The following is an 18,313-nucleotide window of genomic DNA, read 5'->3' as shown; positions in this document are numbered from 1 at the left end:
CACGTGGCTCTGTAAGGCGCGTTGTACAGATACATATGTACGAGTACAGTATGGTCCTTCCTCTATACGGAGTATCTACTCCTCACAGAGTATCTATGCTTACTTTATGCCCATACGGGTACTAATGTCTATGTACTCCGTGTAAACTTGGACGGCCTTCCTTCCTCATCTGGAGGTATTCTAAAAGCGGACCTAAATTCAGACCTCAACACCATCGTCTACGAAGCACGAGGCAGAGGCAGAGGCAGAGGCAATCATCGCATCGTACAACGTATTGATCAACTCAAATACATGCATGCATATGCATACGCATACTCCCCACTCCATTCCTATTATGTTGAACCCTAGTTTTCAACCTTGTCCCGCTTCCATTACCTTCCTTGAAAATCGTACAAAGAAAAAGCCTTTCTAACGGCTTCGGCATCCAGCCTCACCTCTTTTCGCTGCATCACAACCCACCATCACTACCAACACTATTTCCTTCTCTCTACAGATCCCAACAGTCCGAAGAAAGGGTAAACATTGCCGGAACAAGTTCTTGAAAGCCAAAGCGCGCCATGAGATCTGCTTAGAGAAGAGGCCTGCTTTCATCTTCAACTTCATTTTCACCTCCATTCTCCTCCGCCTTGACCTCGTTCCGCGTCTCATTCATTCGTCATGACCGGCAGACACACCGACCCTTACGGCCGAGGTCATGGTCTTGGTCATGGTCATCCTCGGCCTCCCCCTGGAATTCCAGCTCCGACGCCTGATTTGGAGTATAGACTACGAAATCTCATCATTTCCAACGCGGCACCTGCCGAGGCATCTACCCAATCTACCCAGTCTACCCATTCGTTCGCCGACCAGTCCCCTGCACCCGTATCTCTCCCTATCCCTTTCAGCGTGCCAGCAGCAACTTCTGGGGCCGTCCCATCTCCAGCATACCAAGGTCAGGGAACCCTTCCGGCTCCAGCTTCTCCTGGCGACGTCTTGGGACCTCAATCAGCACATACACCCTCGAAGGCGTCCAGAAAGCGCCCCAACCAAGCTCAGCGCCGCCAGATGAGCTCGCAGCTGCTCATCCCCATCGATCATCGGCCTACGCAACCCTGGACTAGTCGACGTCCGGGGAGTCACGGCGGCCACGGCGGTCACGGTAGTCACGGGAGCTATGGGAGTCACCCGCAAAGCCGAGGTCAAGGTCAAGCTCTTCTCTCTCAGAGTCCGAGAGCCCCGTATTCTCATCCCACGGCTCACTCTGATCACTCGGCCCCGGCAAACTCTTGGATCAACTCAGGTCGTCATCAACAGCAGCATCATCAATACGATCAAGCCCAGAGGCAGGGTGCTCCCCAAGCACCACATCACCCTCATCCCATGAACCGCCATCCCACGAACCGCCATCCCATGAACCCCCATCCTATTCCGAGTATGCCGCCGGGACTGTCTGGGGACATGCCTGCTTCGTCTTTCCCCCGCCGCAGCCATCACGCCAACGTATACGAACCTCACAATGTCAACACTCGTCCCGAGCAGCTCGAGGCCCAATCAGCCTTCCTAGAGCACCTCTGCCATACCATTCTCAGAGACGCCGAAATCGACCGAGACGACATCATTGAAAAGGAGGCTTTTCGCTTCAGGATCGAGGATATCTGCCGCAAAGCCATTGCCGAGCACGAAGAGCAAACCCACCGCAAACTCGGCTTCCCACATGCTTCCGTAAGCCTCAAGTGCTTCGGCAGCCTCTCCTCCGGATTTGCCACCAAGGCCTCAGACATGGACCTTGGTCTCCTATCCCCCTGCTCCCAACCGCAGCCTGACGACCCCGCCTCGGAAATTCCTCGCCTCATCGAGAAAGCCTTCCTCACCCATGGCCTTGGAGCGCGCCTCCTGACTCGTACCCGTGTTCCTATCATCAAGGTATGCGAGAAGCCCAATGAAGGCCTCTTGCGCGACTTGCTCGAAGCCAGAGAAACCTGGGAGGCGGGCATCGACCCTAGCCTGGACGACCACGACGGAGACCAGCTCGAACTGGAAGCCTCGACCGAAACCCAGAGAGGAGGCGACGAACCCCCGGCTTCGACCGTGGCGACCGTGGCGACCATGGCGGCGAACAGTTCCTCGGCTACGGCGGAGGAGGAGGCGGAGACCAGTATCATCACCTCATCACTAGAGGGTTCCGCGTCTTTCAAGCTCCGCCAGTCCGAAGGTCAATCCCTTGCCGCATACCACATCACCGCCAAACGCGTTCTGCGGCGTTTGCAAGGACGGGACCTTACATTGTCCAACTACCGAGAATTCTCCAGAGACGAGTTCGAACTCCTGAACAGAGTCTGCGCCGCTTTTATCCAAGGGCTTCGCGACCCCGTCCTCAAGGCAAGACTACAAACATACCCGTCCATCAGCTCTCTTGCTTTGCGGCCGTCCGCAAGTGACGCTGGCCACGATGGCCGCCACTCCCTTCTCGGTGTATTCTCACAAGCCGAGGGCGAAAAGCTTGTTATGCTGTGGGAGAACCGCGGGACCCTTGAAAAGAACTCGGACCAGGAGAAAATGGCCGAAGGAACCGTCAAGAGCTGGAAGCTGACCCAGAGCCGAGACACCTTCGCCATTGATCCCCTCCTATTCACAAAGCAGGTCCAGATACATCTGGAGAAACTCAAGAAGATCAACTCGATCCAGCTACTCACACTCCAACAAGATCAGGGCGAATCGGCCAGCGAGTACTATCACCGCGCAGCGCGAATCGTTGCCGGACTAAAGCCGTCGGACTTTCTCGACTCGGGGAGCTTCCGCGAGCTGGTCGTTCATCATTACGTGACGGGCATCTGGTCCCACGAACTTCGAAGTGATATCGATGGCTTTGTCAAGAACTACGACGAGCCTCCCGCCCTCGACACTGTCGGTCGTCGCCACAAGAGCCTCCAGTTGGCCATGGAGCTAGAGAAGGCCATCGAGAAAGACCTCTACGGGGAGCCGCCCCTGGTTGAGCATATCCAACGCTACATCTCCCTTCTCCGCAGCCCCATGGAGCTCAGATCATCCCCCGACGGACGTGTCGGCTACGTTGTTCCCATAGCAGATTGGTCCCTCCTCGACTTGATCCAAAACATCCCCGACCCGTCCAAGATGGCGCCTAACCAGCCACGCGACCGCTATCGTGACAAACTCGAGTTTCCCGAGACGGGTGCCGGTGTCCAATGTGATATCAATTTCTCCGCCCATCTCGCCCTGCATAACACCCTCCTCCTCCGGTGCTACTCGCATACGGACCCTCGCGTGCGCCCGCTCGTCCTCTTCGTCAAGCACTGGGCCAAGATGCGCGGCGTCAACACTCCTTACCGCGGTACCCTCAGCAGCTACGGCTACGTCCTCATGATGCTCCACTATCTCGTCAACGTCGTCCAGCCTTTTGTCTGCCCCAACCTCCAGCAGCTCGGTCCGCCCCCTCCCCCGTCCTCGTTGCGGGACGACGACCCCGACCACCCGGCCCGTGCCGACGAGACCCTCTGGTGCCGCGGCCACTACGTCGGCTTCTGGCGCGACGAAGCCGAGATCCAGCGCCTCGCGAGCCTCGGCCAGCTCAACGGCAACCGCGACTCCGTGGGGAAGCTCCTCCGCGGCTTCTTCGAGTACTACGCCCAGACGGGCCACATGACCACGTACCCGGGCGTCCGCGGTTTCGACTGGGGCCGCGACGTCCTCAGCCTGCGCACCCCGGGCGGCCTGCTCTCGAAGCAGGCCAAGGGCTGGACGGGCGCCAAGACCGTGGTAGAGATTCGTAATAACGGCGAAAGCCCTGCCGCCGCCACGTCTACCGCGGCTGGGCCCTTGCAGTCTGCCTCGGCCTCGGCCCCGACGGCGGCCGGACCCCACGGCCACCCGAACCAGCACCCCGCGGGCGTCGACGTCAAGGAGATCCGCCTCCGGTATCTCTTCGCCATTGAAGACCCCTTCGAGCTGGACCACAACGTCGCCCGTACGGTGACGCACAACGGCATCGTCTCCATCCGGGACGAGTTCCGCCGCGCTTGGCGCATCATCAAGGCGGCCGGCAACCCGGAGGCGGTGGCGCAGGGCCGGGTCAGCAACCCTGGAGAGCTCCTCCAGGACGTCAACGAAGTCCAGATGAAGGATGACCGTGCCAATTTCCTCAGGCTGCTGTCGGATATCCACGGGTTAGACGGGACGCCTGTTGGGGCTGTCTGAAAGGATGTCTTGGAGGTCCGGTGGGAGACTGTTAGTTAGGTGTTCTTTTTTTTTCCTTTTTTTTTTTCTATTTCGTTGACTGTACCTACATCGAGTTGGGATGCAGGTGCGCATTGTTCTGAATATTTTGCCTCTTTATGGTTAGGAGAAAAGGTCTTGGATGGGATGACTACGGTACCCGCACGAGAGATGAGAGACGAGAGATGCAACACAATATTGGCAGGGGTTTCGCAAATTCTGTATTATTATCTGGATTTTTGTAGACTCATGCACCTCACTTCCTCTTCGCCGAACGAAGGTGTCAGGCATGTCTTGAATGGAACAGAGAGAGAGAGAGAATAGCACGGGGATCAGAAAGAGTAATGTTCGAAAAGTTCTCTTGCCCCTCACACATCCGCCCCCAGAGAGGGCAGCGGTCGACAAGACCTATGTGAGGGGCCTTCTTTGATCGACGTTTGATATTCCAGCATTCCGTTCAGTTCTCATTCTGGGATGAATCGAGCACCGGCTGTCAGAAGACAGCAATACTGGGGTTTGAGCGTCTTGGGCAAAATCGCTCGACAAGACGGGAAAGGTAAGGGTGAGAGCCAGAAAAAAAAGAAGAAAAAGAAAGAAAAAGAAAGAAAAAAAAGAAGAAAACCCGAAATGACCCAAAGGCTTAACCGATGGTGGTTGGTATCTCGAGATCATTATTCATGTCTATGATTCCTTGCCTTTTTCTTGTTCCGTTAGGAAACCCCTGTGGCCAGTTCACACCTACCGACTTGCATCCTGGTTCCTGGTTTACCTTGAGTGTAAAAGACATTGTGCCGCCCTGCGCCTCGCTAAGATGAATACTGTCAAAGATAAAAAGTCGTTTGGGATAATCGCCCAACAATGTCCTGGTTTCATTCCGTAACCTCGAAAAGACAAGCGAGGTCAAAAGAGAGAGAGAGAGAAAAAAGAAAAGAAAAAAAACTGCTCGTTTCCTCGTCGTTTTGTCAAGAAATACTTGTTCAATCCACAATATGCTGGTAAAGCGGCGAGATGGACTCGCCATAGTGGTTGCGACGGATGGCCTCGGCGAGCAGGAAAGACAGGTCGAGGATGACGAGCTTGGTGATGTTTTTGACCTGCTCCTCGCGGATGGGGAAGCTGTTGGTGACGACGATGGTGTCGATGCACTCGCAATTCTGCATCTGCTCCAGGCAGTCCCCGCCAAAGACGCCGTGGGTGGCAATGCAGTACACCTTCTTGGCACGGCCCTTCTTGACGACCGTCTCGGCCGCAGCGATCCACGAGCCGGGCTTATCGATCATGTCGTCGACAATCAAGACGGTCCGGCGCTTCACGTCGCCGACTAGCGTGATGGTATGCTCGATCTTGGGATCTTTGAGGATGGCCTCCTCGTCGTCTGTCTCCCCACTCGCGTCACCCGAACCACCCAGTGCGTGGGGCGCAGGGGCGGGGGCGAAGAAGGACGATGCATGAGACATGGTCATTGGGTCTGAGTCCTCTCGGACGCTTCCGTCCGCTGTTGATGTGGAAGGGGACGGGAAGTCGTCGTCGACGATGTGGCCTCGGATGAGACGGCCCTGGGTCACCTCGTGGGCTCGGCCATCGTCATACTCGCTATCCTCTGCCCCGTCTGGGCCATTCCGCTGTTGGGTTGGAGTTATAGACCGATCATCTGAACGAATTTGGTCAGGCGCACGTATACCCAACCCGACGGTACGTTGTGGCGAGCCTTGGGTGTTTGCGCGGACTCTGGACCGTATGGGCATGGTGGTTGCTGGTGGCGGGTCGTCCACTTGCTGATCGGCTTGCTCTTGCTCATCTTTTGGGGCTGGGGCGGTCTGATTTTGGGTAAATGTCTCGAGCGCAGGCTGTCTCTGAAAAGAATCATAAGGGCTGATGATGACACTGCTGCACATGTTTCCACGCTTCTTCTCGGTTGTAACCATGCCAAAATTGAGCTTCAAGGCGTCGGCAAGGGAGGTTACCCGTTTCGTTCCGCCTGCGTTCTTGGACACGACCACGGCCTCTCGCCAATTGGGGACGTTGTGCCGAATCCACCGTGCGATGAGGGGCTCGGCGTGCAGGTTGTCAACCGGGCACTTGAAGAAGCCTTGCATCTGGGAGGCATGGAGATCAACGGTTATGACGTGCTTAACGCCGGCCATGATCAAGAGATTGGCGAGCATCCTGGCGGTGATGGCACCACGTTGAGACTTTTTCTTCGACTGCCGGCTGTAGGGGAAGTATGGGAGGACGGCTGGTAGGTTGAAAAAGACGCAGCTAGTCAGAATACAACCCCAGACGTACAAAATTCCGTCGAGCCGAAGTCAACTTGAGAGAAAGCGCGGAAACAGCTTACCGGTAATCTTGTTGGCGGAGCCTCCCTTGCAGGCCGAGATCATGATCAGGAGCTCCATGATGGTATCGTTGACCTTGGGGCTTCCCGACTGAACGATGAAGACATCCTTTTCCCGGATGCTAGTCAGGATCCGCACGCTCGTCTCGCCCTTCGTGGCCAGTCAGTCTCAACGAGCTGTCGTGACGCATGATCAGACGAGGCAGCTCCTGCCAGAAGATAAACAAATCAAAAGACCTCCCCTCCCCCTCCCCTTTCCTCTCATGCGAGCTTGGCAAGGACAGGAAAAATAAGGCATCCGGCTCAAGATATGCGGCGGCTTACATTGGAGAATTGGGAGAGCTCGGCGTTGCCAGGACGTGTGCCGAGGTTCTCACAAAGCTGGGCAGTGAGTGCCGGGCATGAGCTGCCGGAAAAGATCAGCGTGCCGCGCATCGTTGGGCAGACAGTGAGAGGCGTATAGAATAGGAGATTGATAGAATAAGAGATTGGAAGAATTGGCCAGCAAAGGGGATCAAAAGTTGCTGGGGCTGAGAGCTGTGACCTGAGCTGGGCTCCAGCAGCCAGCAAAGTGAACGAAAAAAGACGGGAGAGAAAGAATTTGACGAACCACTGAACGTTGAACGAAGTTCCGACATGGTGTACAAAGTGGGGTAGAGTAAGAATTGCGTCATATTGACACTGTCTGCCCGAGATGACTGTCACCAATTCCATAATCTGATAGGCTGGACGGATAACCGTTACCCTACAAAGAGAGGGCACCGTCCGAAAAAAGAAACACTGTGTATTTAATCGGGTCCGAGCCCGTGCACCATGCACTTAAGAGATTGAGAGACGATATGTCCCGTGTTGTGCGACCTTACGTAAGACACCTCTCCCGACACAAGCGCCCCTATCCCCTCCAGCCTCTAGCCCCTGAGCTACGTTCTTCACATAGTCAAAAGCACAACTTATGCTATCTTGTTTTCCCTGATGAAGATGGGGATTCTGACGAAATCCATGATCAACCTCCTATCTAAATTCTCACATCAAGTCGTTGCAATCTCATAAGGGGCATACGACACTCAACTCCCAACCTGCTTTCATCATGGGCATTCCTCGTCTTCTTTCTCATCTCGAGCCCTACGGAGTCGAGGAACAACTCGGCAACGTCGACATCATAGTCGACGGGCCTTCTCTTGCATATCATATCTATCGTCTCGGTTCGAGTTCAACCCTCACTGCTCGGAATGGACGTCAGGGACCGTCTTACAGTCTACTAGGGGACACGGCCATCGCCTGGTTAAACCGGCTCCAAGAGGGAGGCTTCAAGGTGTAGCATATTTCTTTCCAAGGCTCTATAGTCTAGCCTTATGGTTGCATACTCATTCCCTAACGTTCCTTCAGAGTAGCCATCTACTTCGACGGCTTTTTACCCCTGGCCAAGAGACCTACCCGTCTTGAAAGACTCCTCCAATCATCCCTCCAACTCCAGCGTCTTCATGCCACCAATCTAGTCTTCTCAGACCATGGCCCATCTGTAGAAAGTCCAACCTTACCAGCGCTCTTTCCCACTCACGGGCCACGCAGAGACGTCTCTCACACGCCCCCGTTCTTAGTCCCTGCGATCCTCGAGCGTCTGAAAAGTGCTGAGCGGTACGCTTCCCTCGTCCATCTCGTACCTGGGGAAGCAGATGAGTATTGCGCCGAGCACGCCCTCGCTCACGGAGGCACCATTTTAACCTCGGACTCCGATCTCCTCATCCACGACTTGGGTTCTGGCTCCGTCGTCTTTCTGGGCGACATTCACCCCAGGACGAAAGACGCTGAAGACCCCCGCCCCCAGGGGCTCGTAGTGTCGAGGTATTATCCTCGAGAGATTGCATCGAGACTGCGACTCCCCCAGCCTCTGGAGCAAGGCTTGATCCGGCTGGGATACGAGCTATCCAAAGACTGCCATGCTTCCTTGTCGCAGCTCCTCGAAGCCTGCCAGAAGCCTTTGTCGAGGGTAGACAACGACCAGTTCCAGGTCTTTTCGCAGCCCTACAAATCATTAAGTGTCGAGTCACGTCACGCTGCAGACATCTTCTCAGCCTCCGCAGCATCGAACCTCGACCCCCGCATATCAGAACTCGTCCTCCAATCCACAAGCTACCAGCGCCTCCTATTTACGACCTCTCCCGGAGGTTTCGCCACCCAGCCTCAGGGGCAGGCGCAAGAACCGCTCATCTTCCTACCGCTGCTCCTCGACTGCCCCGTCCGCACCAGCGCATGGGATAGCAGCCTCGCCGTGCGGCAGCTGGCCTACAGTCTCTTCCACCTCGCCTACCCCGGCTGGCCCGGTTCCGTTCGCGAGTACAGACGCATCCAGTCCACGGCGAACAAGGGTAAAAGCCTCCGGCTCCTCTCGGAAGCATGCACTCTTGAAGCCGCAGCCGAGTTGTCCTCGGTCCTGTCTCACATGGCCGACGCGTTCGATGACGAACCAGACCTGCTCTGGTTCACCTTCGCCTTGCACCAGGACATGAGTTGCAGCCACGTCCAGGGAGAAGATCCCACGACCTTTTCCGCAATTCGTGACATCTTGCTTCCCACTGCCTCCTCGGCAGTCTCACGGGGAACAACCACAACGACAACGACAACACCAACAACAACAGCCCAGGGTAACTGGATAACCCTGCACCTCACCGCGCAATGCCAAGCGGCCCTCTACTCCCTCCGCATCCTCGCCCAGATCCTCCCCCTCGTCCTGCAAGCCGCCGCTCCGCCAGCGGAACCGCTCGCAGCCACCTTGCACTCCCTGCAGCGCCTCCTCGCCCGCCTGCCGTCCCTGTCGGAATACCCCGCTGCATCAGGAACGCTGGCCCTCGTCACCGACCTGCGCGACCATCCGGACCGGCATCTCCCCCGCGTGGCGTCCGTGCTGGGCCTCCAGCCGTCAGATATAATCCCGCGGACCAGGAACGAGGAGAAACGCCATAAAAAGCAGCAGTCGAGGAAGAGACGTAAGGAGCAGGAAGAGGCGGCGAGGCAGGAGGACCGGATTGGTTCCGCCTCTAAGAAAGTGTACACAAATCCGTTTGACGTGCTGGGGGACCAGTAAGCGAGAGGAATGCGATGCAGAGTACGGTTGGACAGCGCTCGTCGCTGGTCCCTTGCTAGCCACCCTGAGCCGCTGCTTGTATAGAATCCCTTTTCAAGTATTCCTATCACTTCGAACGCCGTCCTTGTTACAGGGGCTATTCCATCTCAGGAGGGGAATGCCCAATTCCAACCAGTCGGATGTTAAAAGAGTCCAACAAACCCAGACGCTTCTTTTGCGTCAGTCCCGGCATGGTAACTCCCCCCAAGTTTCCTCCCGTATCGTATCCTTGGTCATTGAATCCCAATCCCCCAAAAAATAGCAGACCATCCAGATATACTCCAGTCCCGCCTTTACCACCTTGAAAGATTACCTTGCCAAAGAAAGCACCACCACGTAGACTCGTTAAATGCCACTCCAATGCCTGCTTTACCCAGGGTGGATATTCCTATCCAAGGTCCGACCTCTCGAGAGCTCGCGTCTAATACCCCTATGACCCGATCTCGGTGTCAAGACGCCATCGGCCCTCAGTTTCGCCTTGGCTTCCTTCCTGAGCCGTACAGCCGTCCGCACATCGACCCTCTCCCAGCCATGCTCCTGGCTCGCGACGGAGGCAGCGTCGTAGACGCCCCCGATCGCCGAAAGCCGCCGAACGCTGCCCTTCCTCGCAAGCGGTACATCTACAGGCACTGAAGGTTCATAAACCGAACTGCCACTGTCGGAAAACGTCGCGTCTTCGTCGCGCTCGTATGAGCTGTACGTGTGGCCCTTGCGCTCGATCTCTTCGTCTTCGGAATAATCATGGCAAGTGCTCGTCCCCGTCCCCGTCCACGACAGGCCACGATCGACTCCCCTGAACGTCCCGGCCATTGCAGCGCTGCGAGCGCGTCGCGGCACGGGGGGAGGAGTGGAAGAAGACCGCATCTGCTGCGAGTGCCGGGGTCCCTGATCATCACGGCTCCGGCTCTTGGTCGGAACGGTAGGGATGGCATCGAAGAGTCCCGGAAGCTGAAGACCCCCCATCCCGTACCATGTGTCGCGGAACAACAGGGGCCCTTCGCATTCGCCCCGCGCCCTGCCTCCTCCCGTGACAGAATCGGAGTTCACATCGCTCTCCGAGTCGAGGTAGCCGTCGATGTGGAAGGTGATCGAATTGCCAAACATAGGGGCATCCTCGGCGGCATCGACGTCGGCGACATTCAAGCGAGAGAATGGCTTTCTGGAGAGGGCGTTCACCTCGTGTGCGGTGGGCTCGAGAGCCGTGCGGTACGAGCTCCTGTCGTCTTCCGTCCTGCTGGCGCTGCTACTTCGTGACTGGCGACTGTAGCTCGTCTTTTCCGACAGGACGGGCATCATATCGATCGATGTGTCGGGCGTGTGGTGGGACTGGGGCCGTAGGAAGGGAGAGCTGATGCTCGACACGGTCGGCGTGTTGGACGGTGATACCGACCACTGATGCCGGCTGCTGGAGCGAATAGGGATCTCCATTTCTTCGTAGGTTTCGTCCAGTGCGCTGCGGCCATAGATGGAGCCTGCCAGACTCTTAGTCTTCTCAAATGGTTCTTCCCAGCCATAGCTCTGCAAATGGCCATGGCGCATTGTGTCTGTTGTCGCTAGGTGGATCAGCATGGGGTCTTGATCAGCAGCGAAACGTATGTGAAAGAGGAAGAGAGAGGGAGAAAAAAAAGAAAGAAAGAAAGAAAAGAAAAGAAGAAGAAAAGGGCGAAAAAAGCAAGCGGTTAATACGAACAAGATGCAGACGCCAGTGGGAATACTCGCCCCGTGTCAAGATGATGGCGGATTGCGGATGCGGCTAAGGGAGGGCCGCCGGGCATGTCGAGGCGTAGACTCCTCGGACGAGACAATCTCCGCGATGATGGTCTGTTTGCGGAGGATATCGTCGGCATTCCGTCGGGGTGTAGGTGTTGATCGGAAACGGCCGAGGAGGTCTTGTGCGCCGAAGATTTCACGCATAGCTCCTCGTTAAGGGAGCCTTCTGATGTCCTCAGACTCAGGGGAAGCGAGTAGTTCGTCCTGGCAAGTAAGACCGAGTCCCGTGCAAAAGATGGCAACGGTGGCGGCAGCTGGGGGCTAAAAGTCGGAGCGGGGTGATTGCGTATGTCCAAGTCAGCGTCGGCGTAGACGTAGACGTAGGCGTCGGCGTCGGCATGAGCATACGTGTCACTGTCGGCACGGGCGTCCGTAGATAACGATCCGTAACTGGTGGTCGTGCGTGGCGATCCCTTCGCCTCGGACATGGCGGATGCAACTTGATTCGGCCTGTGCATGGTCTCCGGCCTCGCGGTCTGCTTCCCCGGTAGGCGAGATGAGCTGGTGGCGTATGAGTATGAGTATGGGCTGCATGGGCCCAGCGACTGTCTCCGTCCGAGCCCGGCTGGCCCCGTCTCAGACAAACGGCGACGTATCCGCTCGCCGCAACTGGCAAGGAACTCCTGATCTGCAGCTGTCACGGGGTTCTGCGTCAAGGGGTTCAGTACGGACATGGGGTGGCCGCTCCGAGTGACTGGATGGAAGAGGTGTTTGCTGGCTCCTAAGGTACCTGCAGCTGGCTTTTGCGAGTGGGACAACGGCGACGCGGTGGAAGGCCGTTGGGCGGCGGTTGTGTACATTTCAGCATAAAAGGCTTGCACCTGAGGTGAGGTGAGGTCGACTCCATTCTCTCCAAGATTGCGGTCAGCGACATCCTCGCTGTAGTCCCTCGCACCGGCGGCCCTGACTCTGCAATGGAAGTTGAGGGGTCTGAGCTCGGACTGGGCATCGAGAAGATCCACAAAGCCATGTCCCGAGCTCACACTAGGCGTTGACGCTTTAGAGGTATTGGCGACAGAAACAGCGGACGAATGGAGGCGCAAGTGAGGCATCGAAGGGATCTGGCGGACGGATTCGGGGATAGAATATGTGGTCGAATACGTGGTCGACGCAATGGAGCCCGTTTCGGGGCTTGCCTTCCGGGCGGGCACCGGTTGTGACAGGAAAGATTCCCTCCTACTCCTTGCACGGCGGAGTTCCCTTCGCGTGTCTCCAGGGCTGGGGCCGGCTTCATGAGGAGCGGTTTGAGGGCGTTCGACGCTGAGCTCACGGAACAGGGGAACGAAGGGTGCGGGAGCTGAGTTCTCGGAGGCGTCGTCGAGGGCGAGACTCCTCTGGCTAGACTTGAGATGAGACTTCTTCAGAGTGCCAAGGCCATTGCCAGCCACGGGGTACGTCCCTAGATGAAGAGATTTATAGGTAAGAAAGGGAAGCCGGGCATCGATGGCGTAGTGAAGCTCCTGACGAGGTGTGGCGATATGGTTTTGTTTCTTACCTTTGACGGGGGCCAGCGAGGGCGCCGTCGTATTGTAGGGTCGGGACTCGGTGTTGGTAAGGGAACCCCCCAGTGATTCATCGGGCGTCCTGCGAGGGGAAAGAAAGCTCAAGAGCCCCATGATGATCTGGGACGGGGACGGCACCCAGCCATGCGGCGGCCCCTGCAACTGGAGTAGTAAGTAGAAATTTCTTGGCAGGGAGTTGTCCTGACTCCTGATGAAACCTTACAACGCAGATATCATACAAGACACAGCCGGTGGGGAAGAAGCGGAACGGACACGAGACTTGAAAGCTCAAAGGGAGTGAGACGCAGACAGGTAGATGAACAGACGAGAGAAGGAAGAAAATGAACAAGAAGCTGGGTCATAGATTGTCTTTACCAGTGCAAGTAGACAAAGACAAAGGGAGGAAGAGGGAAGACAGGCGCTTATGTGGGGTCCAGTCGTTGCAACGTAGGTGGGTGCGTCTCGGGGCAACTCGATCAGCGAGAAGCCGACAGCGAGCAACGCCTTCCGGCAATGGCAAAGGCAAAGAAACTGAAAGTATGGGCTTCTGCAGGTACACGAGATACGGTAGGACGCACTAGTAGCAGTAGTGTCATGGAGGAGGAGGAAGAGGAGGAGGAGGAGGAGGGGGAGGGGGAGGGGGAGGGCCGTGTGGTAGCTGGTAGCAGATTACCGAACGCCCCCATGGAGTACATACGGATAAAACGGGATACGATGCCCATTCCCAGCCCGGCCCTGGATCTGGGTTAGTGTACCGACGGACTGGAGGCTATGTGCATTCGTAGGGCTTGGCTCAGCTCCGCTTGCAGGACGGAAGGGGTTGCGTTGGTTGCGTCTCCACTGATGAACATGATGAACGTGATCAAGGGGTCCGAAGCGAGAGTCCAGAGCGAGAAAAGAGGCAAAAGAGGGAGATGGCCGAATGAGGTCGAAGAACAGGAAAAGGGGGCACGGACTTCGACTTGTCAGAGGCTAAAGCTGTTGGCTCAACTAGGCGACCAGCCGAAGCACGGGACATGGGGGCAATTTAGATCTCTCTGTCCATCGAGTGGAATTGTTCGTTCATCCAGGCGAACGGCAGCCCGTTTGTCGTTGTCGTTGTTGTTGTTGTTGGTTCGAGAGACAAGTTGTACGAATAGAAGGTTGAGGAATGACTGGACTGAATAATATCTGTCGGTACGTACCGACTTGCTGCAGGACCAGGCTGCCTACACGTGTAGACCCCGGCCGGCAAATGGACTCTGGGCACAGTACATTGTACAAGTAAATTCCGATACGGAGTGGACATTCATACATTCTCCAGCTCATGTCTCCTGCGAAACACACCACCGCCGTGGTAACTACTTCTCTGTACGCAGAAGTCCGTGCGACAGAGTTGGCGATGCACCGAATACGAATGCATGATCGAGAGCCACTCAATCCAACCAACTCTATTGGATCGGAACCTTTTTTTCCTCTTGTTCATCTACACGTAAGTGTACTTCTCCTGCTGGTCGCCAAGACGTCTAGAGATGCAGATCATCAACATCATATCTATCCTCCGTACGATGCCTTTGACAAAGGCAGGACGGTTCCAGCCCATGTAGACACATAATAGACGCATATACGAGCGGAATCGCGCCGTGGCACAGCATGACGGGTAGTTGTGCAGTGGGGATAGACGTGAAACCGCTCGCTCGGCACCTCACATGGCAGCCAGGTTTCGGACGCACCGGTTTACAGCAATCAACCGCGTGGACGGCCCTAGGCTGCTCATGTTCTACACAATCCATCAACATGGGACATCCAGTCTTGAGCACACGAGGACATTAGATAGCCCTGCGTTGAAAAGCCTCGTTGTCTTAGAATCTTATATCCGTACTGAGAGAGACAAGGTGCTACAGCACAAGACAGATGGTGCTGCTTAGTTAACACTCATCTGCCTCACCGTTGACCCTAGCGACCGTTAATTTCGACTAGACGGTAATTATAAAGACACCAGCGTCGCAAATCCACACACCAACTAACTAATTAGTGATGTAGCTCCACATCAGCGCCCGCAGTTGAGGCGGAATCCCTCCCCATCGTGAAGTCCAAGAAGCAAGCCGGAGACGCTTCCGGGCATCGCTCGGTCCGAACTGGTGTAACGGTTAACATCTGTCGCTCTCAACCCACTAAATGGGGTAGATCCGACAAGCCCAGGGTTCGACTCCCTGGTTCGGAATTACGACCTTTTCTTTCTTTTTGTGTATCTTTTTTTTTTCTTTTTTTCTCTTTTTGTTCTTCAGTTTCTCGTTTCCACATACTACGAAAGTATCTCGACCCGTCACAGAAAAAGGTTGAGAAGAAAAGGGGGGAAAGAAAAAAAAAGGTTCAAAAGGCTGCCAGCTGCAAAATCCTGTTCCCATTTGCAATATTCGCCAGCTGGTACGCCTTGCTCCCCTGGGGAAATATGCCGCTAGCGGCCCAAAGGTCCAGCAGGCCTTGGACGGGCTCCAGGTCCTCCTTCCCCAGCATGTCGAGCGACGCAGCCGTCAAGAGAAAGTGCGAAAAGCAGCTGTTGAGCTGCTTCTCCAAGTTGAGATGGTAAAACGGCTCGACAAAGTGGTTGTGGTAGAGGTGCGCATACACGCGGAGCATCTGCAGGAAGATGGTGCGGCTGACGTTGGCGAATTCCTCGGGGAACCCGCTGCGCCTGCCGACCCAGTCTCCCGCGTCCTGCTCCCGGTCCAAGTCCAGGTCTTCCACCAAATTGTGACGGCCGCCATTGTCAGCCGCAGCAAGATCGGCTTGCGGGTGGGAGGCCGATTGATTGGCGGTGCCGGACGCGACGGGAGGACTCGGAGGACACGGCGCGCAGGAAACCCCGGCGGGATCGGTGGGGAAGAGTCTCTCGTCGTTTGCTTTGCTGCCGATCCAGCGCTGCATGAGAGCCATGTACTCGCAGGCCGGGAGCTCGACTGGCTGGTAGCGACTGTTGAGCCAGGTGTAAGAGTGGTTGCTAAGCGCCCCGTCTATCAGTCAGGCCCCCCAAGGACGCCATGGATTGATCATAGGCATTAGGGAAGTGGGACATACGGGCCAGCGGACATCTTAGGGCAGGATATAGCGTTGCAGATGCTCGTGCCATCCTCCTCTTTCTCGTGAATCACTCGAACAAAGTTCCATAAATTCCGGTAGTTTTCAACAACTAAACCTCAGTCAGAAAAAGAAGAAAAAATAAGAAGAGAGACGAAAGAAAAGAAAGAGAAAAAAAAAGAAAAAAGGACATTGTAGAGTCGATCAAGGTCCGGCTCTGGGGACAGGATGTGGCCGAACATGGAACCTACCTTGATGTGCGATCCACTCCCCTTGTTCCACGACCTTGGGTCGCGCACTCAATGTCATTAGGTTTCCTTTGACAATCTGTCTCGAGTATGACGGGTTGAGCCACATGGGCAAGGGCTCGGGGTTCGGACTCGCCATAGTTTCCGCAAAGCAGGCAGAATGGTCGGTCGTGAAAGGACGAAGAGCGGGGTAAAAAATAGAAATGAAAAATAAAAAATAAAAAAATAGAAGGGATCAGATAATAATGAAGAGCAAGCTCTGGGATGTGTGCAAACAACAAGGAAGGAGCTACGATCTAAAACAATGGCTGGCGGGGTTGCAAAACATGCCGCTAGGTGCACAGCGACGGTTGGTCAGGAAAGCGTCGGTTGTCTCCAACATGCCCCGTACCTTGGTCTCGGTGAGGGCAGGTGAGCTTAAGGTCTGCCAAGATAACAGACTCAATAGAAAAGATATCCGGCAGCAGATGCTTGACTGCAAGAAACGGACTCCCCATGACTTGATACTACCCACGGGATTCATAAAACCTGAGCACTTCCCGTCCTTCGTCCATTCCTGTTTCTGTTCTTTCGTGAATACCTTGACAGAACTCATCAGTCCAATAACTCGGTTTCTCACTCCCAAGTCACCCAAAGTGACTTGACAAGGTAGTCAGTCCAACTGACACGTGTATAATAAATATACTCTATCCACGCCACCAATCGCTACGATGATGCTCGTACGACATATGCCCGGTCGATGCACACTCACCCTTCGACACAACTTGCTCAATCCATAGCGCCCGCGAGTGCCACGGCGCTGAACCGCAAGTCGGCCCCTTCCCTCTCCAAGAACCTCAAGGGGCCCACGGCCAAGGCATTCTGACTGAGAACGTCTTCACCCTCCTCGAGTGTCCCGCGGCGCAGGGGTCCCTTGCGTCCGCCGTCCAGCTCCCACAACGTCCCGTCCGTGCCCTTGACGAAGCAGACGTAGTGCAAGTCCACGTCGTCCGTGGCCCGCGGTGCCGACGTGTCGCCTTGCGACGCCGCCTCGCGGTGCGCCGATGCGAGGGACTCGCTGCGTTCGAGGAGCTTCGCGCGCTCGGCTGGGCCAAGAGGCAGGGCTTCGGAGATGAGCGTGTCGAGGGCAGACGGCTTCTCTGTAAGGAAGGTTAAGATGTTGTCGTTGTGCCAGACCGGCGGGCATTCAGCTTTGAAGACATGAGGAGGATAAGGAGTACTACGAGTAGTAGTGGGGGTGGGGAGAGCCAGTGGACGCAGAGGGACGACTCACGAATATATTCGCGTGCTGGGCCGTTCGCAACCGCATGCAGGAGCCCCATCAGGCCGCAGGCATTGCGGATCGTCTGCCGAAACCAGACAACGGGCTCTGCGTCGCCCCGGCCCTGGTACTCTTCTGCCAGGGCGTCTTCGGCGAGACGATGGCTTTCATACGTCGCCGACACGGGGAAGACGAGGAGTAGGGCGAGAGCGGGTCGAGGGATAAAGGCGAGCAAGTCCGGGTCGGTCAAAGAGTAGACATCGTGGATTTGCAACGCTGAAGAGAGACCTAGCTTGTGGAGGAGGGTGGTCATAAGCTCTGGGTTGGCTTCCAGGGGAATGAAAGCCTGAGAGGTCCCGGGAGCCGGGTCTGGGTTGGGAACTGTCGACATGATGTCGTAGTGACTTTTGTATGTGTGAACAGGTTGTGAGTTGTAAGTCGGAAATCGAGATGATTCTGAAAAGTAGCCCTGAGATCCAAGAGCTTTTCCTCGCAATATTGCAGCGGTGGTGCAGGAAACTGGATTGTGGACCTCAAGCCGTCCCGGAAGCTGCTATGAGTGAGTGTAGTGTATGGTACGGTGTACCTGAAGCAGCTTGCCCCGCGGTGGGGTTTTAGTCCTATGGCCTCCCCCTGCCTGTTCGGTGACGACATAGCCGATAAGCTTGTCGATAAGCTTCGTACTCCGAAAAATCCCTTATCTTATCACCGCCAAAATTTCCAGGTTCCTTTCGTCAACGGCTTGGCGCGTCAAACCCGTCTTGAACGCTTCCGTGCTAAAAGCTCTCCCCCTTCAATCATCCTGCTCAA

General features: G+C 55.9%; 7 protein-coding genes and 1 non-coding gene across 8 annotated transcripts; 3 read left to right on the top strand and 5 right to left on the bottom strand.

Moving 5' to 3' along the window:
* Positions 1 to 238: 238 nt before the first annotated feature.
* On the top strand, positions 239 to 4,583 carry SODALDRAFT_326034 (hypothetical protein). Its single transcript, XM_028610059.1, has one exon. It carries the CDS (start codon positions 658 to 660, stop codon positions 4,189 to 4,191), a length of 3,534 nt encoding a protein of 1,177 aa, XP_028469653.1. The 5' UTR covers positions 239 to 657; the 3' UTR covers positions 4,192 to 4,583.
* Positions 4,576 to 5,033, bottom strand: SODALDRAFT_1479 (hypothetical protein). The gene has a single exon (XM_028606829.1). It carries the CDS (start codon positions 4,879 to 4,881, stop codon positions 4,618 to 4,620), a length of 264 nt encoding a protein of 87 aa, XP_028469652.1. The 5' UTR covers positions 4,882 to 5,033; the 3' UTR covers positions 4,576 to 4,617.
* Positions 5,034 to 5,186: 153 nt separating this feature from the next.
* SODALDRAFT_267190 (ribose-phosphate pyrophosphokinase) lies at positions 5,187 to 6,979 on the bottom strand (the record flags this gene model as incomplete). The annotated part of the gene is made up of 3 exons (XM_028607537.1): positions 5,187 to 6,445; positions 6,548 to 6,695; positions 6,869 to 6,979. 3 exons carry the CDS (start codon positions 6,977 to 6,979, stop codon positions 5,187 to 5,189), a joined length of 1,518 nt encoding a protein of 505 aa, XP_028469651.1.
* A 652-nt stretch (positions 6,980 to 7,631) lies between these two features.
* SODALDRAFT_318656 (hypothetical protein) lies at positions 7,632 to 9,626 on the top strand (the record flags this gene model as incomplete). The annotated part of the gene is made up of 2 exons (XM_028609387.1): positions 7,632 to 7,858; positions 7,931 to 9,626. 2 exons carry the CDS (start codon positions 7,632 to 7,634, stop codon positions 9,624 to 9,626), a joined length of 1,923 nt encoding a protein of 640 aa, XP_028469650.1.
* A 1-nt stretch (position 9,627) lies between these two features.
* SODALDRAFT_326030 (hypothetical protein) lies at positions 9,628 to 13,532 on the bottom strand. The gene is made up of 3 exons (XM_028610058.1): positions 12,931 to 13,532; positions 11,356 to 12,834; positions 9,628 to 11,209 (listed from the first exon to the last, which is right to left on the bottom strand). The coding sequence occupies exons 1-3, from the start codon at positions 13,049 to 13,051 to the stop codon at positions 10,035 to 10,037; spliced, it is 2,775 nt and encodes a 924-aa protein (XP_028469649.1). The 5' UTR covers positions 13,052 to 13,532; the 3' UTR covers positions 9,628 to 10,034.
* A 1,516-nt stretch (positions 13,533 to 15,048) lies between these two features.
* On the top strand, positions 15,049 to 15,140 carry SODALDRAFT_t42. Its single transcript has one exon. It is a non-coding gene; the product is annotated as a tRNA-Glu (tRNA).
* A 149-nt stretch (positions 15,141 to 15,289) lies between these two features.
* On the bottom strand, positions 15,290 to 16,513 carry SODALDRAFT_302758 (maintenance of ploidy protein MOB2; the record flags this gene model as incomplete). Its single annotated transcript, XM_028608938.1, has 4 exons — positions 16,246 to 16,513; positions 15,995 to 16,106; positions 15,676 to 15,917; positions 15,290 to 15,624 (listed from the first exon to the last, which is right to left on the bottom strand). The coding sequence occupies exons 1-4, from the start codon at positions 16,379 to 16,381 to the stop codon at positions 15,290 to 15,292; spliced, it is 825 nt and encodes a 274-aa protein (XP_028469648.1). The 5' UTR covers positions 16,382 to 16,513.
* A 93-nt stretch (positions 16,514 to 16,606) lies between these two features.
* Positions 16,607 to 18,305, bottom strand: SODALDRAFT_326027 (ubiquitin carboxyl-terminal hydrolase). The gene is made up of 2 exons (XM_028610057.1): positions 17,516 to 18,305; positions 16,607 to 17,381 (listed from the first exon to the last, which is right to left on the bottom strand). Exons 1-2 carry the CDS (start codon positions 17,892 to 17,894, stop codon positions 17,011 to 17,013), a joined length of 750 nt encoding a protein of 249 aa, XP_028469647.1. The 5' UTR covers positions 17,895 to 18,305; the 3' UTR covers positions 16,607 to 17,010.
* Positions 18,306 to 18,313: the final 8 nt, after the last annotated feature.

Source organism: Sodiomyces alkalinus, assembly GCF_003711515.1.
Source record: "Sodiomyces alkalinus F11 unplaced genomic scaffold SODALscaffold_1, whole genome shotgun sequence".
Classification (NCBI taxonomy): Eukaryota; Fungi; Ascomycota; class Sordariomycetes; order Glomerellales; family Plectosphaerellaceae; genus Sodiomyces; species Sodiomyces alkalinus.
Note: the sequence above shows the minus strand (reverse complement) of the source record. Positions and strands in the feature narration are given on the sequence as shown.